The sequence below is a fragment of the Colobus angolensis genome, unplaced genomic scaffold, assembly GCF_000951035.1.
Source record: "Colobus angolensis palliatus isolate OR3802 unplaced genomic scaffold, Cang.pa_1.0 Scaffold63, whole genome shotgun sequence".
NCBI classification, from domain to species: domain Eukaryota; kingdom Metazoa; phylum Chordata; class Mammalia; order Primates; family Cercopithecidae; genus Colobus; species Colobus angolensis.
In genome coordinates this window covers 6,652,890-6,678,743 of record NW_012119932.1, presented here as the reverse complement: position 1 = coordinate 6,678,743, position 25,854 = coordinate 6,652,890, and the positions used below count along the sequence as shown (strand labels likewise).

At 39.1% G+C, this 25,854-nt stretch overlaps 1 protein-coding gene across 2 annotated transcripts in view; it reads left to right on the top strand.

The window, feature by feature from the left end:
• Positions 1-25,854, top strand: part of PLXDC2 (plexin domain containing 2) — a 453,731-nt gene that overhangs the window by 171,275 nt on the left and 256,602 nt on the right. For both annotated transcript variants that reach the window (XM_011963864.1, XM_011963863.1), the window contains exon 2: positions 12,170-12,381. In XM_011963864.1, the coding sequence (XP_011819254.1) occupies positions 12,170-12,381 (212 nt within the window). The remainder of the gene's footprint in view (positions 1-12,169; positions 12,382-25,854) is intronic.

Sequence of the window (25,854 nt, the reverse complement as noted above, 5' to 3'; positions counted from 1 at the left end):
AATAACATGGAAAGATATTTATTATGTAATGCTGAAATCAAGTTATATGCATATATGAACACACACATATGTACACACATGCACACTTGTATGTTTGAAGACATGTGCAGGCTTCAAGAGAAATATTCTGGAAGGATATTCATTAAGGTGATAACTCTGAGCCCTGCACCCAGGACAGAATAATATTTTAATTGTTTTCTTATTTCCTTTTTAATGATTTGTTTTTTATATTTTTTAAAAAGTATTTTAATTTAATAATTTTTAAAGCCCTTCAAGTTATTTACTTATGTGAATTTTTTTTTTTTTTTTTGAGATGGAGTCTTGCTCTGTCATTCAGGTTGGGGTGCAGTGATATGATCTTGGCTCACTGCAACCTCCATCCCCCGGGTTTAAGCAATTCTCCTGCCTCAGCCTTCCAGGTAGCTGTGATTACAGGCATTCGCCACCACACACCCGGCTAATTTTTGTATTTTTAGTAGAGACGAGGTTTCGCCATGTTGGCCAGGCTGGTCTCAAACTCCTGACTTTGTGATCCGCCCGACTCCGTCTCCCAAAGTGCTAGGATTACAGGTGTGAGCCACCACACCTGGCCAACGTTTTTAATTAGAATGAGGTCATGCTTACTTTACTGTAAGGATTTTTTTTATTTATACAATGAAATTCATCATTTAATGACTTTTTGAACTGCACCATGTTAAGTCCAGATTCTTCAGGTGTTGCTTATTTATAAAATAAAGAACATTATTTCTCTCTTATTACTTTGTCCTGAGCATTAGTGGCTATCTATCAAACATAATTTTTAGCAAAATCCTGGCAAGAACTTGTTGTCCTATATGAAAGACATTGTTTTTCAATTATTTTATGAAATTCAGGTATTTTTCTTAGTCTTACACTAAAGTAGGCCACATCCTTAGAAGGAATTTATTCTAAATATATATTTTAACACCTACTTAAAGCAGAGAGTCTTCTACTTTATCTAGAATTTGCTTTTGTGAGTTATAAAAACCTTTTATAAAAATGTAATTCAAAAATAAAGGGAAAGAGAAGCCATTGGATTGTAAAAGTTTCAGAGCACAACTAATCTACAGGTGTTGATAGATTACTTCTGAAATGTGAGTTTCTATCTCATTTTAGTGCTTAATTCTTAACTGGTTGTTTGTATGTTTAAGGAATATATCACAAAACTGGAAATCTAATTTTAGTACATTTTTTACTGTCTCGATTTCTTTTTTTAATGTAGTTTTGTTGATTGTGGATTATTTACAATGTTAGTTAAATTATGTAATCAGTGTAAATATATGCAATCATGAAATTTAATTAGGGAAAGTTATTTAGGAAAGTAATGTCAGGATTCAGACATTCATAGCATTTTAGAAATTCTTGGGTACTTATTTCAAAACTGCTAGTTGGAGGAATGGTAGTTGATATCCAAATTTAAATGTTTTATTCCCAAAAGAGTGAAAAAAATCTTACTAAATTCAGTGGAGTGAAATAGTATTGAAAGTATGATTCAGGCCGTGCACGGGGGCTCATGCCTGTAATCCCACTACTTTGGGAGGCTGAGGCCAGCGGATCACCTGAGGTCGGGAGTTCGAGACCAGCCTGACCAACATGGAGAAACCCCGACTCCACTAAAAATACAAAATTAGTCGGGCGTGGTAGCACATGCCTGTAATCCCAGCTACTTGGGAGGCTGAGGTAGGAGAATTGCTTAAACTTGGGAGGCGGAGGTTGCAGTGAGCTGAGATCGTGCCATTGCACTCTAGCCTGGGCAACAAGATTGAAACTCTGTCTCAAAAAAAAAAAGTATGATTCAGTTTGTGAATATCCAATATTTGTTAAATTTATACTGATGTTGAAATTTCTGTTTCTCATCATTTTCCCTTTTTTTTTTTTGGCTTAAAGTTCTACCATTTTGAGGAAAGAGGCTAAATGAAAAGTGATTTTTTTAACTAAAAATCATATATTTACCTAGAGAAACAAGATTTTCATATCAAAATATTTCACCCCTAATGCTAGCTTGAATTAATCAGAATGGGAACTGGGTAAGTTGATGATAATGGTATGATTTATCTGATTTAAATCATATGCAATTTATAAAACATAATCAGACAGAGGTACATCTATTGGCTGTTGTCTGTGGTCATTGAGTAAGTCAGCCTGGGCTCAACGTTGCACCATTACGGATTCCGATCCCACAAACTGAATATAGGGTTATGACAATATGGAATGAGATTGAGTCTATCAGACATCTGGAAGCCTGGATTTAACAGAAGACCCTCAGTGATTTGGGCCCTAGACATTTGCAGATCATCTCTCACACTGGGAACCATTAAGACAATTGATTACATCTGGCCTCTTCTGCGCAGTCATTTCATATTTTCCATAGTGAGGCTGTTGGCCATGATTGGTCCTTGTTTACAGAATTTTCCGTCTCCCCTGGTTGGCGGACTCAAACTTTTCATGTGACTTAGCTGTCAGTTCCGAGCCCTCATTATAAAATTAGCCCAATATAGGAAACAAGAGCAGTTTGAGATGACTAAAGATGAATAGCAGTGTGAAAGTGTTTTACCAAGAGGTTTTAGTTGATTGTTGATACATGAATTTTCACAAATTATTATCATGCACCATAATATCATGTATTACCATAATACATGAATTTCACAAATAGAAAACTTGAAAATGAATGTAGAATATTTAATATATGACCCCAAATAGCCTAAAGTACACAAACAAGATACTTAGCTAAACTGTAGAATAGGAGACTTTTTATAGGTGGGAAGGACCATGTGGCTATAAAGCTGCACCCTCTCATTTTACCAACGGTGGGAGGTTACATCCTAAACACTTTATGTGGTTTCTGGGTTTCCGATGCAATGTTCTTTGTGAAAAATCACAAGAATCTTATTATAAAATAGATTTTCAGATTTAATTAAATGCTCTTTTTCTATTCATAGGTTATCTGTGGATTGTGGCTCCTGTGGAAAGAAGCCTCTTCCCCAAATAAATCACACAGATTTTATATGAAAATTCAGTGGACACTCTGAGTTCTTTGATCATTTTCCTTTTATTATAAGATAAGAGGTTATCATCATCACAGTATAACAAATGCTAAAATCGTCCTGAATTTTTCTTTTAAATTCCTACTAGACAGTTAATAGAAAACCCTCAATTAATGCAAAGATTAATTGTTTTAAAGTACTTCCCAAGTATTTCAATATATAATAGGAAACAATAACCAATATTACTGTGCTATTACTTTCTGCTCTGTTTTTATCTTAACAACATTTCATTTCCTTCTATTAACAGAGTCAACATGATGGGATATCGTATTTCTTATTTGCTTTTCCATGCTGAATTGTTTACAGATTTTTGCTGTTTTAAATAGCACACTTGGCCTAGATTATTTTTTCTCCTTTGATTGTTTTCTTGCGTTATATCACTAGGCTTTGTGACAGATTGCTAAACTGATCCTCTGAGTGATTAATCAGAGGCAGATTAGACAGGAATTAAGACCCAGCCTCACGACTCGGCTCTGGCTGCCTCCCAGAACCATCACTGTACTTCTCTCATACGTCAATTCCCTCATATGTAAAATGGGATAATAATTCATGCCAAGCCCAAGCCAATTACTAACCCTAAATGAGGGTTATTGTAATCATTATTAACCTATCATTTGAAGCAATGTGTAAAATACCTTTGTTTTATAACCATTAATACAGTTTTATTCTATTTATTTTTAATACTTTAGTAAAGATGTAGCAATACCTTAAAGTTGTCTTAAATTTTATTAATGATGGCTCATTAGGCTTGGCATGCTTTTTATTTTCCATAGGATAATATATAATCATTACACCTAAAATTACAATGTCTGTTTACTCTTTTATGTAATAGTAAAATCATAAACCATTACAATTTAAAAGTGTAAATTAGTTAAGTGTGTATTTTTGTTTTATTTATTTATTTATTTATTTGTGAAATGGAATCTCACTCTGTATCCATGACTGGAGTGTGGTGGTGCGATCTCAGCTCACTGCAACCTCTGCCTCCCGGGTTCAAGGGATTCTCCTGCCTCAGCCTCCCAAGTAGCTGGGATTACAGACACATGCCACCTCACCCGGCTAAGTTTAGTATTTTAATAGAGACTGGCTTTCACCATGTTCCCAGGCTGGTCTCGAACTCCTGACCTCAGGTGATCCACCCACCTTGGCCTCCCAAAGTGCTGAGATTACAGGCGTGAGCCACAGTGCCTGGCCAAGTGTGTATTTTGAATTGAGTGCCTGCTTAATTGGATTTTCCCATTCTGTTTCGTTATATATATATATATGTTTAAATTGCCAAATGTTTTTCACCAAAACAACACCCTACAATGGCCCAAATTCCTGCAATCACTTCAAAGGCAGAGAAGGGTAAGGACAGAGAATGGGGAATGGGCAGGGCACTTGCATCTTGGTCATAGGCCTGCATGGTTCTAATTATCTGCTGCCTCCGAGATTGAACCGTTATGCCTCCAACTTCCAGGGTCATTCTCTGCTCATTTTCTAGTTTTAACTTAAAATTGTTCTTTTTTTCATCTAGTTCATAGCCTTCAATCTCACCGGGCCATGCCCACATTCTCCAAAGATATGTGTTGTATTTCTTACTGATTTCATTAACCACAAAGAACAGAGATGATGAACTGCAATCATAAGTGAAGCTAAACATTACCCAACTGGCCAGTGAGCTATTGTGGGGTTAAGATCATCTTGGTTAACTAGAAGCTTTTATAGGTTGTTTCCCATTGTATTCTTTTTTTTTCTACCATTTTCTTTGACTACTCGGAAACATGATTACATTCTTTTTTTTTGAGACCACTTCTTGCTGTCACCCAGGCTGGAAGGTTGGAATGCAGTAGTGCCATCACGGCTCGCTGCAGCCTTGGCCTCCTGGACTCAAGCAATCCCCCAACCTCAGCCTCCCAAGTAGCTGGAACTGCAGGCACACACCACCATACCCAAATGTTTTTCACCAAAATTTACTAAATTTTGCAGTTATAGTGGAGATGGGGTTTTGCTGTGTTACCCAGGCAGGTCTCCATCTCCTTGTCTCAAGCAGTCTGCTTGCTTCAACCTCCCAAAGTGCTGGGATTAAAGGCATAGGCCACTGCACTCAGTCTAAAATCTTAATAAGTTAGACAAGAGGTTTCATACATCAACTTTTAAGACACCATCTCAGATCAACTGTTAACCTGGTTAATCATTCATTTGTTGATTTTTTTTTTTTTTTTTTGAGACAGTCTCACTCTGTTACCCAGGCTGGAATGCAACGGCACGGCCTTGGCTCACTGCAACCTCCGCCTCCCATGTTCGAGTAATTCTCCTGCCTCAGTCTCCCAAGTAGCTGGGATTACAGGCATGTGCTACTATGCCCGGCTAATTTTTTGTATTTTTAGTAGAGACAGGGTTTCACCATGTTAGCCAGCCTAGTCTTGAACTCCTGACCTCAGGTGATCCACCCACCTCTGCTCCCAAAGTTCTGGGATTACAGGCATAACCCACTGCACTAGGCCTCATTGAATTTTTATTAAACAACTTTAGATACCTATTATATACCAATGTCCATGCTTGTATTGATGGGACAAAAAATGTAAATAAGCTAGAGTCTCTATTTTGAGACATCTCTGTATCAGTGGTCCCCAAGACCACCCCAGCTTTGGAGATTTGCTGGTGGGATTCACAAGACTCATCATTATAGTCATGCTCATGGTTATGATTTATTACAGCAAAAGGAGACAAAGCAAAATTGGTACAGGGAAAAGGCACATGAGGCAATCAATGTCCAGGGAAACCAGGGCCACGTTTCCAAGAGTCCTTTCCACACACACGGTATGCATTTTAAGTTTTCAGCAATGAACAGTTATAACACACTCAGAGTGTGAAATCTCATCTATCCCAGAAGTTCATTAAAAATTCAGTCCCAAAGTCTTACTGTGGGCTGGTCATATAAACTACCTTTTGTCTAGCCTGTAGCAGAATTCCAGACTCCCAGAAGGAAAAAGGTGTTCAGCATAAATCCTATTGTTTGCCCAGTTTAGGCACTGTGAGCCAGTTTTAGCAGTTACGGAATGATGGGAACCCTCCCTAAATCTAAATTTCCAGATGCCAGCCATGGGCCAGCCTTGCAAATAGCACTTTTCTAAGGATAGCAGTCTCATGCCTGCTGTGTTAACTCTCCTCTGCACAGTCTCACATTCCAGTGGTGGTAGACATAAGAGTATTGAAGGAGTCAGGCAAAGGAGTTACTGGATTATAGAAGAAAACTCAATTAACTCAGCCTGGGGGAGTCAAGGGAAGTTCATTTAAACAGACAATATTGAGCTGAATCTTGAAGGAGTTATCAATTTTCCCAAAGTCCTGGGGTAAGGTAAAGGCTTTCATCCATGCAACAGTAACTATATTCATTGTAGGTAAAGAGATTATTAAATTCTGTGTGGTGGGAGCATAGGCATGATGGGGAGAAGGAGGAGATAGGAAAGTAGCTGGAACAAGAGGATGGAGTGTCTTGTAGTTGAGTGGATATAAGGAGTCACTCAAGGCTTGTCAGAAAAGTGAAGTGAAAAATTTGAAAGGTGCCTCCAGTAGCAAGTGGAGAAAAGATTGGAAAAGGAAGAATTTGATAACATAACACTAGATAGGGCTGGGCATGGTGGTTCACTTCTATAATCCCAGCACTTTGGGAGGCCAAGGTGGGAGAATTGCTTGGGGCCAAGAGTTTAAGACCAGCCTGGGCAACAAAATGAGACCCCCCATCTCTACAAAAAATAAAATTAAAAATTAGCCAGGCATGGAGGCCCATGCTTGTAATCACAGCATTTTTGGAAGGTTAAGGCTGAGGGGTCACTCAAGGCCAGGGGTTTGAGGCCAACCTGGGCTACAAAGCAAGACCCCATCTCTACAAAAAATAAAATTAAAAATTAGCTGGGCATGGTGGTGTGCACCTGTAATTCTAGCTACTCAGGAGGCTGAGGTGGGAAGATCACTTGAGCCCAGGGATTTGATGCTATAGTGAGCTATGATCATGCCATTGCACTTAAAGCCCAGGTGACAGAGCAAGACTCTGTCTCTAAAACAAACAAATAAACAAACAGGCTAGGAAGCCAGGAGACAAAAGATGATGGAAATGTGACCTAAGGCACCTGTATTAGTCCATTTTCACCATGCTAATAAAGACATACCTGAAACGGGGTAATTTATACAGGAAAAGGGGGTTTAATGGACTTACAGTTCCATGTGGCTGAGGAGGTCTCACAATCATGGGGGAAGGCGAGAAGGAGCAAGTCACATCTTACATGGCGGGCAGCAGGCAGAGAGAGGTTGTGCAGGGCAACTCCCCTTACAGAACCATCAGATCTCGTGAGACTTATTCACTATCAGTAGAACAGCATGGGAAAGACCTGCCCCCATGATTCAGTGATCTCCCACTCAGACCCCCCCACAACACATGGGAATTCAAGATGAGATTTGGGTGGGGACACAGTGAAGCCGTATCAGCACCTATGGTGGGAATAGAATATGAGGCAAACTTCAACCTAGGAGACACCAAAGTCTTCCTCAGAGCTTTAATAAAATAGGGTGTCTAGGTCCCATTCAACTCCTTAGTGTCTCTGGACCAAGCATTCTGTAAGCTTTATCTTCTGTAGCTACCTTAGTCTGTAATGCTGCCAGTTAAAACCTCAAAGCTGGGGTAGTCCAGTTTATCGACATACCTAAGGATATAGCTATTTTCTATAGAATTTTATCTTTGGTTCTGCAGTGAATTGAGATGCAAAGACATATGGCAGTCTATCTTAGCCAAATATTTTCATCTAGTCTCAGATGCATCTATCCAGCCAATCTGCTTTCAGTGAACACTCTGAATGTTTCAGAGGATTTGCAGTAGTGATTTGCTTCACTTGAAAAGTGCAGGTCAAAGTGTTTGTCAAAAGGTGCAGTAAAGATGGATCCTAATGACATAAGATGCATATCAATTTATGCAGTTACTTTTTGGTGGTTTCACATATATTACGTGTGTGCTTTGTATGTAAAACTCAAAAAATGTTCTGATGTTTTCAGCAAGTAACTGTTAGTTAAATGCAAGGTATTTTAATAAAATCATTAGTATAATACAGAAACATACCCTTCCAAGCACAGCTTTCTTCCCTTTTGCTTTTATGTTATATTATAGTGTATGATGACAACAGAGAGACCTGCAAGGTTTGCAAAGTATAATATGAGGATACACATGAATTTCCTGTTCTACTTTCAGATTAACTGAACACTATGGGGTTTCCTAATAATGTTTACTGGAAAAACAGTGAAGAACTTCCTATTATAATAGTTTATCTGCTATTAAGATCAAATAAAATATCTTAAGAATGTGTTAAGATCAATTGTATTTACAGAAATGTGTTTTCAAAGCTTCCTCCTCTTATATTCCAATGGGAATCAAGAGGTGCGTTTAGTGTTTCCATGAGCTGTGTGATTAATGACTATAGCCAAATATGTTGGGGAAAATGATCATTGAAGGTTTTTCCATCAGTGTTTACTTAACATACAGTAGACAGAAAACAAACAATCTGTTCAGCCAGACTATTCAAAGATCCCTCTTATTGTTTTTGCTTTTACTACAGCTGGAAAGGAAAAAGTATGTCACATATATTCCTTCATCTTGCTTCTGAGTAATTTGTTTTGGTGCTGATTTAAAGAGTAATTTAAAATATTTGTATGAGTTTGAAAGTCTGTGAAATGCATAGGAGTAATTTACAATACAGATAATGAAGCTGTGATTTTTCCAATTACCCTGTCTTTATTCTGTAAAACATCCATTTTGACTTGTTTTATCTTCTCTAAAAATCATTTGGAAGTGGGATCAAAATCTAACTCAGTTTCATACTTTTCAGTCTTGATGAGCCATGTACTACCGAATTATGAACACATAATAGGATTTCCTCTATGCACAACCAGGTAGCCTTGTTTATTCATGACATAACCAGAGAGAAAGAATTAGGTTTAAAATGCCAACCAAAAGAAGCAACCAAATGGATATTCATGGATGCCAGGCCCTAAAGCTGACAAATGTTCTCATTAGAAAACCCCTCAGGTTTTTCCTGAGATCCTGTTTACTCTTTGCAAACACAATTAGAGCAAGCAAGTGATCTGTTTTTCAAGTTTGAGGTAGCAAATACTAGGAGGCACAGAGATGGAGGTTTGTCAGCATTTGACTGTAATAGCTGTCAGTGGTGACAGCAAGGGAGAGATACAAAATCGTAAAATGCTGCTAAACAATGGGGTAAAAAATCAAACCTCAGCTGTCTGGAGACCAAACCTTGTAAGTGCTAGAGTAAGGATATATGCTTGTCTCCTACCTGTCTGCTAAATTTACTGTTTCCTAATAATCTTACTAAACGATGAGCTTGAATGTTCACTACAAAAACAAGAGTTTGACACATTCATCAGACTTCTCAAATTTCAACTTAAGTGGGAAATGGAGACTTCATCATTTCTAAGTTTTGGAGTTCCTTTTCATTTGTTCTCTAGAGAAGGAAGGCAGGAACTAAAATAGGAAAGCAACTTTGACGAAGTTGAGAAGTAGAATCCCATGCAGAAGGCTCCCCAGTGTTAGGCATTCCATTTACTTTCTGTTCTGTGCCAGGATCCCAGAAGCTAATTTAAAAGGGGAGGGAGGGTGCTAATGGGTATTCGAGAAAGTTCTATTTTGTCCTATGTTATAAATATCTAAAAAATGGTAAAAACTAATATCAAGGAGGAAGAAGTAACACTTATTTAAAAGAAACCAAGAGCTGCTTTGAAATTCTGTTTTGAAGATTTTAATGAAGACAAATCCTTTGAAGTTGTAGGTGTTTCTTTTTTTCTGATTTACATTTTGGAAGACTGATATGCCTCTGGTTGACACCATTCCCTTAGTGTGTATGTTTTTAAAATACCATGTTTTATCTGGAATCATTTAATCTATTCTCTGCATGATGTTTGCTACCATTTCTTATCTAGGTTGACATTCTAACACAGATCTTGCATGGGTTTTCAGCAGTTCCTACGTGACTTTTTGTGTTTGGATAGCTACGTCAGGGGTATGACTTGCTAAGAGCTACTATAGCAAGTGCAAGGAAAACGCAGGTATCTGACATTGACCTAAGTGTTGTGCTAGGAGGTCTTATCTGGTTGTCATAAAGTTTTATTGCTTACCTGGATTATAAACTGCCTCATATATTTTTGGTAATTAAGCAGGATATATAAATAAAGCAAGTAAAATTGCTTTGTGCAGCTTTGCCTAAAACCATAGGTCTTAGAGCCTGACACATTCTCCAGAAAAGCTGTCTGCTTTTGCAGGCAGGATATTTTCATTCCCATTTAAAATATAGGGTAACAAAAGCACTGAGACTTTTTAGAATTATGCCAGATCATACAACCAGCAAATCTACTGGAAAGAATTCCAGCCCGAGAGTCCTGGATTCTTCCTTGCACAGTAGTTTTTTCATTACTTAATTTTGCCTGGTCCGATGATGCTTGTTCCAGAAAGACTGTCAACAATTCATTCATCCACTCATTCAGTCAGTCAATAAACACATTTTGAGTACTATCCAATGGCTAGTAGGGACAACAGTATTACAAAAAGAGATATTTTCTACAGTGATGATGACAATACTGCTTAGATGTGCTTACTAAACATTGCGTGGAGGGCAGGAGGGTGTCCACACTCAGCTCTTTATGTACATGAAGTTTTTTTTTAAGCCTACAGCAATTCAATAAAATGAACACAATGCTACATTTCCCTTGCTCTTGGGTTTCTCCCTGTGGAGTTTTGGCTACTTTGGTCTCTGTGGTCCTTTTGAGCTCTAACATTCTATGAGTTCAAGGAAAGGTCTAGATGGCAGACAACATGGTAGTGTTTCTCTCTGGGTTCTATGCACCAAAATGTCAGACAATAAGAGATCTTTTAAGTTTACTGTGAAACCAAATAATATCCTCTCTGTCTAGAAGAATTAGTAGCACCTTTCTGAGTTGAAAAGGAAGTAGTTTAGGTAATTATGCCTGTGATTGGTAGTGGTAACCTTAAGTTAACTATTAGAGTTCTAAGTAGCTGAATCATTGTATTATAAGCTGTATTAAATACATTTTGGATTCTTAGAATGTGATTGTACCAAGGGGAACATAATGGCTATAATTAAATTTCTTCTCCCTTTTTGAACCCATATCTTGCCAGTTCTAAAACCCGTCCATTCATATCTTTTAGTAATAGCTGGGGAGAAGAAGGCTGTTCTTGTTCAGAAACTGAATTTCCAATACTTGTGGCACGCCTTCCCCTGCTGACCTACCGAAATGAAAGACGGGGAATAATGATTAAATCTCATTTTTTCCTCCTGGAGTAGCAGGATAAGCTGGGTCAGCAAGGCCAGTCCCTGCAGACAGCTTTAAAATGCCTTTGTGATTTGATCTCCTTGCCTTCCCATCCATTTCTATAAGTGCCCATCACTGTCATCCTTTAGACCCTGACAAGATTTCAAGGTGAGAACGGTGCAAATGAACAAAAGTGCAGTGATGACTCCTGAGGGTCTTACTTATTAAATGGGTCAGGCAATGAACCAAGACTGGCTCGTAAGCTACAAGGGAGTTTCGCCCATTTACGCGAAGACAATTTCATGTATTATTTAACCCGTTCATATACATTGGTGTCTCTTTGCTGTCCAGCATAACGCAAGTGAAATAAATATAAGCTTACAAGTTAATGAGGTCTGATTTTTATTTTTAAAATAATCTGACAGTCACTTGGTTTCATCCCTTTGGATTCTAGCTTGCTTTTCCAGAACAGCTAGAGAATGTTTATGAAGTGTGCGTGTGGAGGGGCGAGGGAAGGGAATAAAAATGCATTGCTTCAGGGCAGCACATCTGTTTTTAAAAACTCTGCAAGATCTGCCCATTAACCACTGTCACAACTCCTGGTGTTTCCTGCAATTGCATTCCAATGAGAGATGTTCGTACCAGCTCAAGATGTCACAAGTAAACAGATTTAACCCTTATAAGTTAGCTTCCTATTCTCGTGCCTCACAGAATTATTTTTTCTTCTCAAGCCGACAGCACGTGCATGTATGGTACACATAATGAGTGGTAACACATTTTCTTTCCTTTTCAAACAGATTGGCAGTATGGAGTTGCTCAGGCCTTCCCTCACACAGAGGAGGAGGTGGAAATCGATTCCCACACATACAGCCACAGGTGGAAAAGAAACTTGGACTTTCTCAAGGCGGTAGACACGAACCGAGCAAGCGTCAGCCAAGACTCTTCTGAGCCCAGAAGCTTCACAGACCTGCTGCTGGACGATGGGCAGGACAACAACACCCAGATCGAGGTAGATAAATAGTCTGGGTAACTGAAATGGATTAGTGAATATATTTCATGTAGATGCCCAACTTTTGTTACATAAGTTGTCTCTTCATCTCAATCTAGAACTTGATGACAGTGAGCAGTGAGGCAACAATACTGTGCCTGCTCTCAAGGAATTCGTTGTGTAAGAGCATCTTTATTTATTTATTTATTTTTGAGACGAAGTCTCACTCTGTCACACAGGCTGGAGTGCAGTGGCACAATCTCAGCTCACTGCAACCTCTGCTTCCTGGGTTCAAGCAATTCTTCTGCCTCAGCCTCCTAAGTAGCTGGGACTACAGGCATGTGCCACCACGCTCGGCTATTTTTTGTATTTTAGTAGAGATGGCATTTCACCACGTTGGCCAGGCTGGTCTGGAATTCCTGACCTTAGGTGATCCACCCACGAAGGCCTCCCAAAGCTCTGGGATTACAGGGATGAGCCACCTCTCTTGGCCCTGTGTGAGAGCATCTAAGTGCCATAAGCAAATCATCCCAGTGCCATGTGACATGTACAATAAAAGTATGCAGGCTGTAGTGTGGCATGAAGGAGAGTGCGATGAAACTGCTTGGGATTGAGAGTTGGGGTGCTGCCAAAGAGGCATAGCCTAGAACTGGGCATTTAGGTGGGGCTTGACAGACTGAGAGGAGTTCACCTAATTGATGATCTGTTGATGGGAAGAGGGAGGGGCATGCTAGGCAAAGTCAATTTCCTCTGCAGTGGCTGAGGTGTAGAATGACATCTCCAGGACTGTCTCATAGGGTGACCGCTGGTTCCAGTTTGCTTGGGGCCAACAGGTTTTCTGGAACGTAGGACGGCTTCCAGTGTTAAATATGAAACAGTTCTGGACAAACTGGAATGATTGGTCTCTCTGACTGAGTTATTCTTTATTATGGTTGCAGCTATGAAGTGGAGGGAGGAGAGTGGTCAGAGAACAGTTTGCGAAGTACAGACATGTGCAGAGGGTGCATTTTAGGCAGATTTTAAGGTTGCTCAAAGGCCTCAAAGGTGGTGTTACATTTCTTAAGTTTCTATAGTCCTTAGCACTGCAAATCACAAAATACGACCTTGTTTGTAAACTAGGTACAACAGAAACAAGCAAGTAAACTGGTAAAAAGCAAAGACCACCCACATGAGAACAAACAGAAGTGATTTATCCAGTTTGCTCGGGCATGGCTTCGGCTACCATCACTTGTTTTCAGCAGAGATATAAAGGCAGGTTGGGGAGTGGGAAGGCTTTTAGTGAAAAATAGAAGGTTCAGATGCACTCTGATTGGAGGTTGTTGGCATGGCAAACCTGAAGGTGGGCTAATTAGAAACAGCATGTTTGTTTGTTTGTCTGTTTGTTTGTTTGTTTTGAGACTGAGTTTCACTCTATCGCCCAGGCTGGAGTGCAGTGGCACGATCTCGGCTTACTGCAACCTCTGCCTCCTGGATTCAAGCCATTCTCCTACCTTAGCCTCCTGAGTAGCTGGGGTTACAGGTGTGCACCACCACACCCGGCTAATTTTTGTATTTTTAGTACAGACAGGGTTTCACTATGTTGCCCAGGCTGATCTTGAACTCCTGACCTCAAGTGATCCACCTGCCTCGCCCTCCTAAAGTGCTTGGATTAAAGGCGTGAACCACTGCACCCGACAAGAAACACCATCTTATGTTATTAGTTTGAGGAACATCTTTGGCTTTTAATGGTTGGTCCTGAGAGAGATATGAAGACAAAGGAATAGAGAAGCTCTCAGTTACTAAGGAAGTCCTGACCTTTCCGGGTTCACTAATGCCAAGGCTGTGTTGTGGCTTCCTGAACTGGCTGCTGGAGAGGTTGCCTCAGAGTTCTATTGTCATATATGGTCTGCTCATTGTCTGCTGGCACATTCTCTCTCAGCCTGAAGTTTCAGTTCCTACTTTCTCTGAGCTGACAGGCTTATGATTTTTAAGAACCAGGCAGCATCCTTTTTACTGCACCACAGTCCCTGAAATACTCATTATTTAAGAAAAAGAACTCAGCTTCCTGAAGCAGATACTACCTAGTCCTGCAAATAGTATCAAGGCATCATTTTGTTCCCTCACATTGAGAGAAATCTTCAGAAGATCTGAAGCCCAGGCTGTGGGAATTCAGTATATTGGAAAAATATAGCAATTTCTCAAACACCGCTCCGTGGCATTAGCTATTATGCAGCTATGGCGTTCGCAGGCTGCCCCAGCCGGGTCCCTTACCAGGCAATGGTCGATGTGTCAGGAGCAGAAGTCTTATTATATCTCTAAGAGGATATTCTGACTCCTGCAGAGTGACCTGCTATTTTGGCAATGATGATGTCATAGTAGCTTGGGGTAGGCAATATAATTGCCACTCTTTAGCTGGGGTGTAGTGTCAAGAAAGGAGCACTGAATAGAAGTAGAGGCGTTTCCTCTCTGCCCAGAACTAGGACTTGATGGATATTGAAAGGGAACAACACATCACTATTCGGCTAAAAGCCCAGACTTTACCACAACGAAATGCACAAAATCTGCACCAGTACCCCCTAAGTATGTAAAGATTTTTAAATTTTCTTTAAAAAGAAAGAGGAGAACACAGATTCCAAGAACTCTGTGATCTCTCCTGTGGGGTGCTGAATTTTCTTAAACACAGATTGTGAGAACTCCGTGATCTCTCTCGTGGAGTGCTGAATTTTCTTAATCATTTATAAAATAAGGAATCTCTTTGATTGGGGGTATATTAACAGTCCTGAAAATACAATCCCAGGGGTTACTGTAGCTGTAATTTTGTTATTCAGCCTATTTTCCCACTTCCTACCTTAACAGAGGGAGACCACGAAGTGTCAGTAGTTTTGAATCAGTAAAATGAGGGCAGAAGGATGGCCCAGGGGACTGTTTGGTGGGTACTCATCCAGGGCTAAGATCTGCCAGGTACTATGTAGATGCTCTCTTGGTTTGGTCCTCACAGCAGTCTCGAGAGATTTGTGTCCCCATGTTTTCTGGGCAATTTCAATGATTCTTTTACATGAGGGCAATTTCAGATTTAGGTTTTAGTATTTTCCTAAGATTTCCCATTAATGAGTATTCAAACCCAGCTGGTATTCAAATGCAGGCTTTGCCAGGCTCACAAGGTCGATCCTTTAGACTTGACGTTGCTCTTTCTAGCAAAAGGAAAGACAAATGGCACTTGAGTTATGTAGTGATTTTGAACAGCGGCAGCCCCTGGGTATCCATATGAGGGTAATTATGGGGTTTCAGTCTGGCTCAAAAAAGACTTGTCTTGAAGCTAGAGTTGCATACTAAGAACACTGCCTTTATTTCAAGATTCACTTATTTTGATGGCGTTCTGGGGATCGATGGAGAATATTGCGATCTAAAGCTCCCCAAGTAACTCGTTGGCACTGCCACTGGTTTTGGAAACAAAAATCTACCTCTGAAAGTTTGGAAAGTGTACTAGGCTATTTTTGCCTTCCTATAAAGAAATACTGAGACGGGGTCATTTATAAAAAGAAGAGGTTGATTTAACTCACGGTTCTGTAGGCCATATAGGAAGCATGGCTCCAGCATCTGCTTGGCCTCGGGCGTGGCCTCAGGAAGGTTTCAACCATGGCAGGAGGCAAAGCAGGAGCAGGCATGTCACACGATGAGAGCAGGAACGAGAGAGAGCAAGGGGCACGGTGCTGTACATTTTCAAACAACCAGATCTCTCCTGAGCTCACTCATCACCAAGGGGATAGCACTAAGCTATTCATGAGGGATCTGCCCTCATGATTCAGACACCTCCACCAGGCCCCACCTCCAACACTGGGATTACATTTCCAAATGAGATTTGGAAGGGACAAATATACAAACCATATCAGAAAGGTTTACTTATCCTGGCCCTTGAAATGGTGTTTGTGGGCCAGGCTCGGTGGCTCACACCTGTAATCCCAGCACTTTGGGAGGTCGAGGCGGGCGGATAGCCCGAGATCAGGAGTTTGAGATCAGCCTGGCCAATATGGTGAAACCTTGTCTCTACCAAAAGTACAAAAATTAGCCAGGTGTGCTGGCGAGCGCCTGTAATCCCAGCTACTCAGGAGGCTGAGGCGTGAGAATTGCATGAGCCTGGGTGGTGAAGGTTGCGGTGAGCCGAGATCCCACCACTGCACGCCAACCTGGGCGACAGACCGAGACTAAGTCTAAAAAAAAAACAAGGTAAAAAAGGTGATTGTGAACACGGTTGCATCTCTTTTGGGGAAAACAGTTTTGCCTAATTGTTAAACAGAAATAAGAAAGAAAGGAACCAAACGGTTATAAAGTGAATGCTCTGTGCCTGGCATTGTTACAAGATCTTGCTTCTCTTTTTGGTTTATATTGCTAAACACAAACAATAAGCTAGAAAAAATTCTGTGTGCTTTTTTCCTTTAGATGCTTTCAAAGTCGGTTCCAGGGATCAGAATTATTTTGTCCTGCAGCCCTGGCTGCAGTAGTGGCTGTTAAAATTATGTGTATCACAGTGAGACAAAAACCACCCAGAATGGCATTCCTCAGATGTTCTCCTCATGTTTTTCATTGCCTAGACTTTATATTCTACTTTCACTTAAATAGAACAGCAACAACAACAAAAATCCCAAACCAAAACAAGACAATAGCATGTTGACTGTTTTGACACAAAGGCTGTTATTCTCTTCACTTGGTACTTGGTGACAGTATTTTTTCTGGCTCTTCACAAGAACAGATAATGGAAGGATTGTAAAACTTGGTATCCCAGTTAAATAATTCTTCCAGTTAAGGTTTTGTTGTTGTCATTGTTTTCATTTTCTAATATTCTTCCCGTGAACATATAAAATCTCTAGAAGCCAAGTGTATATCCTGTTGAATACGCAGGAACCCAACAGACGGCCAATGCCACTATTGATCTGAATGTTGATTTCTGTGAGACCTTTCTTCTTGTATTTCCTCTGTTCATTCATATGGACATATAACCACTTAGCCAGGTGAGAAGTAAAGTACCTTCCACTGATGTGTAGGTATTAAAAATGAGGGGTCCTGAAACAGTCACTGGATGTGCTACTTTGTATAATTATTTTGGGAATATAAAGGCTTACAGGGCTTTCAGGCAGGATTGGATTCCATTCATGACTTGGCCTTGTTGGAGCAGCCTTTGCTGAATTCCACAACCTCAGGGACACATGTGTAAATGAGCAGGGCAAGCATCTTCCCCTGGAAGCTGGCCACCTTCCCATTATCTGGCAAGAAGCTCTTATAGCAAGGATAGCACCTCACAGGATGGAGAGAGCTTCAGCAGTGTTGGCTGAAATTATTGATGCTTCATAAAGCTCAGTTTCACCAGCCTACTGCTGTAGAATAGTGTTGGTCACTTATAGTTCTTCACTTTATAGATACCAATCACAAAGTCCTTTGTGACATGCTAGACCAAATATGTGGTTTTGAACACTTATTCACATGCAATATTGGAAGTCTCATATTTCCACTCTTGGGACACTGAAAGTGTTTATGAAAAGGACTGTACTGTGTGATTTTTGCCTTGATTCAAAAGCCTCTGGATGACTGAAGAAGGGAGGTTTTAGAAATAGGGATTAGGGATCATATTAGTGTAGTTTCATGATCAAAAGTGACTCAGAGATTGGGAGCTAGGCCAATGCGTCTGAAACTTTAACAAGCTTTCAAATCACCTGGGAATCTGGTTAAAACGCACATTCTGATTTCTTAGTTCTAGGCTGGAGCTGGTCTGATATTCTGTTTCTAATAAGGTCTCAGGTGATACAGTTGTGGGCAGGCCACAGGCCACACTTTGGGTTGTAAGGATTTAGCTATTAGTTTTGAGAGCAGAAATCTTGGATTAAATTTAGGTGCCTGCCAACAGTATGTCTTATGGAGTTCTCATTCTGGTACCTAATTAAAACTTTCAGTTGTATCCAGCAACTGTTGTATTATTCATGTGCATTAAAGTTCATATCTGAGGAAAGTACAGTCAAGAATGATCAACAAGTATATGTGACAGATTTAGCTAAAAAGTAGAGATAAACAGCTTTTCTCTTAAATACATATCTAAAAACTCTCTTTGATCTTCGGCTATCACACATACACTGCCAGTTGTGTTGGCATCTTATTTTTACAAATTGTGCAATATGTTTCTTTAAAAATTTTACCAGTTGCTAATTGCTATATACAAGGTCATTGCATGGGCTCTAATAGCTGATTGCAGCCTTTAACTAGAAAATATATTTGAGAGGAAATAAGTCATCAGCAAATACTTAATCTGAAAAAAGAATGTAGGCCAGGCATGGTGGCTTACACCTGTAATCCCAGCACTATGGGAGGCCGAGGCAGGTGGATCACTTGAGGTCAGGAGTTCAAGACCAGTCTGGCCAACAGAGTGAAACCCTGTTTCTACTAAAAATACAAAATTAGCCAGGCATGGTGGTGCATGTTGTAGTCCCAGCTACTCAAGAGGCTGAGGCAGGAGAATTGCTTGAACCTGGGAGGTGGAGGTTGCAGTGAGCCAAGGTCGTGTCACAACACTTCAGCCTGGGCAATGAAAGTGAAACTCCATCTCAAAAAAATAAAAAAATAAAAAAAAGTGATGGTGTTGATGATGACTTTATGAAGAAAAAGCAAATTTGGTAATGTTGATGTGGACAGAATCTCCATGTTATGTTTGCAGTATAGAGATGATATGGTTTGGCTGTGTCCCCACCCAAATCTCTTCTTGAATTGTATAGCTCCCATAATTCCCATGTGTTGTGGGAGAGACCCAGTGGGAAGTAACTGAATCACAGGGGCAGACTCTTCCCATACTGTTCTCATGATGGTAAGCAAGTCTCATGAGATCGGATGGTTTCATAAAGCGGAGTTCCCTTGCCTGTCGCCATGCAAGACATGACTTTCCTCCTCCTTCACCTTCTGCCATGATTGTCAGGCCTCTCCAGCCATGTGGAACTGTGAGTCCATTGAACCTCTTTTTCTTTATAAATTACCCAGCCTTGGGTATGTCTTTATCAGTAGCTTGAGAATGGACTAATACAAAAGAGTACATTGGATCATCCTTAGATGTGGAAAAGCTTACTCCTCATCTGTATTTTAAGCCTACAGATGCTCACTCAGTTTCAGAGATCTGAAAGTGACAATAATGAATATAACTATAAAGGAGCAGTAAGACATCATCCCAATTCACAGAAATGGATGATAAAATTTTGTGGAATGTTGCTATGCTGGTTCCGTCTTTACGCTACTATCGTGCTCAGTGAGTTCTTAGAAGAAAACCCTTATGTATAAGAAGAATGTGATAGCGTAGATTTTTGACATTTTTCAAAAGTGTCCTTTGACATTGAACAGTCCTTTTGCTATATCTATTATGAATGTGAAAATCTGATGGAGTTTTTGTGTGTGAAGTATTTCCTTTTGGGGGACTCTTAAACTGGTAGATGTTTAACATGTGGCTGCAAAATCAGAAAATTGTGCAAAGGGAAGGCAAAGATTAATCCTGAAGAAGCACACATCTTGGACCTCAAAGTGAACTGAAATCTTCCAAATGCTTGTAGGTGTCATATTGGCTTGCACAGAAGATGAGAATGAAAGCGTGTGAAAGCATGCAGTTGAAAAGGAGAAATATTGCATAGGTTCATGAACAGGCAGAAGGAGACCTTTGTTCTATAGAGAGGCAGGATTAATGCAGCGATGAGGTGTCATCTGAACCAAGTCACAAAGAAAGTGTCAGAAGATAGCCAGGTGTCAAGGTCATACCAGATAGCGTGTTTTACACAGATAACCAGGAGCAAGATTTTAAACTTCATTGTGTATGACACTAAGGCGTTTGAAATTTATCAGGAAGGTACTTGGAAACTGCTATACAATATTAAATACAGAAAGGCAAGTTGGCATTGATGCTCCTACCTGATAGCTATGGGAACTGGATCAGAAATCCCAAATCTAGCAGTGAAAAGATGAGTTCAATTTATCTTAGTGTGACGTGAGATAGTGGTTAGGGGAAAGGCTATGGATGAGCGTATGAATTTCAGAAATATTTAGATTTCTACTCATTTATTTAAATTAATCAATATTGCTGAAATTTTGCCTGACCTTCTGTTCCTTGCTTGATTCTGAAGGTTAATTGCAGGTCTCTGCCGTTGCCTTTCCTGGCAGAGTGGCCTGATGCTACCTTGACAGCCCCTATCAATGTGGGTTGAGAACTGGCCTCGTTTCTTCCACTCTGTACTGCCAAAGGTTGTGTGTTAACTGACAGCAAAATCTATTTCAGTCTTTTCTGTTTGGGTAATTTGCAAAAACACATGGATTTTAAACTTCTGATTTTTCTCCCATTCATTTTCGTTTAGCATATTGATGAGGACTTTACTTTGCAAAGAAAGTGTACCGAAAATAGTAAATCAGACAGAAGTGATATCTGCAATTATTGCTCACCCTCTAAAAAGATAATGAGGATTAAAATAGAGTATCGTATATCTTTCTCGATTATAGATTATTCTTAGCTTGACATGTCAGCTCTTTATTGAAACAAAAATGGAAAAAGATCCATAACTGTCCTTCAAAGAGTTCCATGAAGAATAACTGAATTTTCTCTTTGATGCTTCACTGTTAGCTAATTGAGTTTACTTATAGTCATGGCATGAAAGTAGTCTTTAGAATGATACATGCAGGTTGTAGAATTATTAACTGCATTAGTCATATAATTTATTTTCAGAACAAGAATTATGTTTCAGGGTGAATAATATTCTTGCATTCTCCATGTTCAAAGAGAAATCTCATATTTAATCTCCCCATTCCCCAAGGGATCCTAAGATTAATTATATGATCATCACATCTAGTTTTTTCTATTTTAATTCCATAGCCATATTCCATAGTCATGAGGACTTTAATATATCCTTACTCTGCGTTAAATAGTGACAGTGATAGGGGAATTTGAATATAGAGAATGCCAGGTAACAGTTAATCAGCTGACTTTCTATTTTATCATTTTGCAAACATATTTCTCTTCTTTGCCTATACTAATTTCCAAGAGGACATATCAAATATACTCAGATGAAAATTATTTTCAATGTGAAAACTATAGTTCAGCCCCAGTGTCATAGGTCTAAATATTTGTCGAGTTGATTTTTAAAAATCATGTTACAGTTAATTATTTGTGTAGTTCAGAATATGTCCGTTCTTTATATGTTGAACAAAGGACTCAGGATGAAGGAGCAAGTGGCCATTGAGTATGGGCTGGAACTCAGGAGCAGGGAGGTCAGAAGATGCAGGAGGCCTCCGTTCTCCTGGTGGCTCATGGAGAAGTGTGCTTGCGCCAGAGTGCGGCTGGATGCACCCCAGAGGGACGGTACTCCTGGGAAGGAATTCTTTGCTCTCCCAAGCATGGGAGAAATTCATACAGGGAAATTCACATTTGAGGATCCCACGCAATATGGTCCAGGCTTAACTGCCAGCAGTTTAGCAAAGTGTGAAAAATGTCATCCACCAGCACCTAGACTGGGGTTACCAGGTCTGAAGGAATATTGAATTCAGCTCAGCTCCTGTCCCTGTGGGGACCATAACTCATCTTCTTAGCTATCTGTTTTCCTGGCAACAAGGAGAGAGCTTCCGGGATCATTCACTGGGCAATCCCGTTCCATATCAGTGGATTAGACCATAAAGACTAGGTTTTCTTCCTGTGATTTTCGGAATCACAAATGGGATAATGAATTGATTGTACCTCAAGGGCTAAATAAATCTGAGTTGACACAGACATGCTGATAGCATTATTTTTATTACTGCATCTGGGGGAATATCAGAGCCACTACTTATTTCCATGAAGATCCGTAGTATGATGAATCTACTCTGTCCGTGAACTTACATCATCTTTACAAGGACTAATGCTAGTTGGGTACATAAATCACAGTGAGTCTTTGCCATTTATTTTATCATACAAACTAATGTGTACTCAACAATTTAGCACCAATTCGTTGAAAACATAAAGGATGACAGTGTCTGATAAACGGTGATGTTCTGTAACTGTATGTGACAACCAGAAGTTTCTATGAATCTTCCCTAAAAATGTCTCATGTGTCTTTGTCAAATATTGTGACTTAGATGGAAACACTATTAGGTGTACACATTGATAGGCCATTACAAATAGAGGAGGCATTTAATTTTTTCTCTGATTATCTAAACATATGTATGAAAATTTGTGTTTCTATTTTTAAGCAATGATACATAATACACTCTGCTAAATATTCAGAGAGTTATACTTCACCTTGTATTTCTGAAGCAGATCTAAGATAGATAAGGGAATAAGGGTATCTCTCTCTCTCTCTCTCTCTCTCTCTCTCTTTTTTAGATGGAGTCTTGCTGTGTTGCCCAGGCTGGAGTGCAGTGGTGCGATCTCTGCTTACTGCAACCTCCACCTCCCAGGTTCAAGCGATTCTCCTGCCTCAACCTCCTGAGTAGCTGGGATTACAGTGTCGCCACCACACCCAGCTATATTTTTTTGTATTTTTAATAGAGATGGGGTTTTGCCATGTTGGCCAGGTTAGTCTCATACTCCTGACCTCAGGTGATCCATCCACCTCAGCCTCCAAAACTGTGCTGGGATTGCAAGAGTCAGCCACCACGTCTGGCCTGATAAGGGTCCCTTTATAAAAATATTTGCATGTCTAATCCACGCATTGCTTTTGTGTTTGTGATCAAAACATTTGCTAATGTGTCACTCTATGCTTTATTAAAGAAGGCATCAAATACTCAAATGTTCAAGAAAAGATGGTAACATTTAGAATGAAAAGAGACTGCCTTAGTTTTGTTTTTGTATTTCCCTGAAAGAATACATTTCTGTTCATGCCCAAGCAATACATAGATGTATAAATCTGTCTAGAAACAAAAGCAGTGAACTTGGCAGCTTTTGGGAACAGTTGTTTTTAGTTATTGTCTATATGTTATCTCAAACTTTAGCGATTAAATTGAAGTAATAGTTTGGAATCCATTGCACTGAATTGAAGGAATGCAATAAACTATTATGGCTAGAACTATTTTGCTTTTATAAGTAATTTCTAACTCTTTTGTAAACTTATATATTTATGCAATCTTTAGCTTAAAGAGCAAAGCTATGTAAATCACTAACATTCGCCTTTTAGATGATATTTAGAGATCTGTCCCTATCAATTTGTTTGTCTATCTACCTATCTATCTACCTGCCTACCTAGCATCTATCTCTTTTATTTTGAATTCACAGTGCAGTTCCTGTTTGTGCCCAAAACAATTTGAAAGAAAAACTCACAAAGCAAACTTCTATTAATTTGTTGATAGGATTTTCTACCTAAAATAATGCTACCTGATCTTTTGTGGTTTAATGAAATTTTTAAATAATTTTCAAAGATGAATGCATTGATTTTGATTTTTGGATTTTTTCCCAAGAGTATTTAGGTTGTAATACTCCTCCTTTTTCTAAGATTATAGTGCTTTGCACAGTGTATATTATTTGAATGGAAATCTTTACTTGTTCTGTCATTTAAAACTAGTATAAAGTAAAAGCTAATTTAAAATTCTATGCCTTGAAAATGTTTACAAAGTGTCTCACCAAACTTTCTCAAAGAACTAAAAACAATTCATTTGTCCATTGTAAATAGGATTATAGAATTATCTGTTATATTAAAAACTAGGTATAAATGATCATCTTCTTTTTCTTTAATATATTTTAATAAAAATTGACTTAACTTCCCCTGTCCACTGAGTAATCAGATACTGCTTTATTTCTTTTACAAGTAAATGGAATTAATCTTCATCAGAATAGAAGAGTGTAACATTCAAATGGGAGAAATGTAGTTAAATAAGGCTTTGTAAGGAAACAACTATGAATAAATATAGAAATGTGCTAGAACAAAATTATAAGTATTCATTAGAAATTTTGCTCATGTTACCAATTGTACCAGATGATGGTAAAATTATCTCCTAAAGGCAAACACACTTTTTAGAGAAATCTTTGTATATTCACTATTCCTCAAAAACTCTATGGAAAGTAATATTTTCTATCATATACCTAAGGAAATAAAATGAGTTAGTACATTCAGAAGTCTCCCCTTCCCCTTCCCCTTCCCCTTCCTTCCTTCCTCCCTCCCTCCCTCCCTTCCTCCCTCCCTTCCTTCCTTCCTTCCTTCCATCCTTCCTTCCTCTCTCTCTCTCTCTTTCTGTCTTTCTGCCATCAACCCATCCAAAGTAAATCTTTTGATTGCAGGAGGCCTTATTGAAGCAGCTAAGGCTCAGTTACTTATTGGTCCATAAGTAACTTAAATAGAAATTAAAATTACTTTTGCCATGAGAGTCAAAATGTTATTTTGCTCCCTTGAATAAGTTTGCTATGGTTTGAGCAGTTTAGAATGCATTTAATAGGCTTTGTTCAGATAGTTTTGTTGCTGAACAATAATTATAACAGCCATATCAAGGATTTTAGAAAATTTTGCTTTGTCCATGTGTATCTCTTACCTTGTTACTAAAGAGAGAATGTGATATATTCTGCACACAATCAAAGTCATTTGCATAAAAGGACAAAAGAAAAAATAACTCTATTTTTATCTTTTCCTTAAGGACAATGTTGAAACATTTCAAAGGGAACTTTTTTTTTTTTTCGGTTAGTGATCACTGGTGAATGTAAATTACAGTAAATGGTAAATGGCTGTAGCACTGTTCCTCCTGATTTTCTATTGACTTTTTAAATGTTGATCAGAAAGAATCAAGGAAGAGAAAATGATTTCCAACTTTGAAGCAGTCCGTGAGATAAAGCCAGAAGTGAGTTGACAGCAGGGAATCAGAATCTGGGACAAACATTAATTTTCTCACTTCGCTCCATTTTATTCCAATAGAGGTTTCTCCCAATCTCTGCTCAATGGCTACCTTACCAATGTATCATTGTCTTCCTTTGGGCTGCAGTTGCAAAATTAGGAACTCAAGCACTTGGCATAGTAAGCAGTGCTTTTAAAAATCCTTATGTCTAGGCAAGGTTGGAATATACTAAAGTGTTTTTTTTTCAAAGCGTCTAAAGAGAAATTTGGTAATTTGTATGTGTGTGCATGTGTCTGTGTGTTTGTGTGTGAATTTGTGTATGTTTGTATGTGTATGTATGTGCACACTCAATGTGTGTGCATTATTTTGAAGGATTTTAATTAAAAATGACTTTTCTGGGAGGAATTAATGGTGGCTTGGATAGCCCTTATACATGATACTTATCGTCCTCTTCATTTAGATGTTATTTCACTGAGCATTACTATAAACTAATATAAATATAACTATATATAGTTATATATAGTTAACTATATGTATATATAAAAATATAAAATAATCAATATAAACTAAACAGCTACATGGAAGACTGGCCAAGACTCCATTTTGCTCCGCTGAATTCCTTAAACTTTATATGCTCTCTAGTTTGTGGCTCTGGAAGACAGGGAAGAGAGACAACGAAAAGAGACCAAGTATGGTCTCTTGGCTCACGCCTGTAATCCCAGC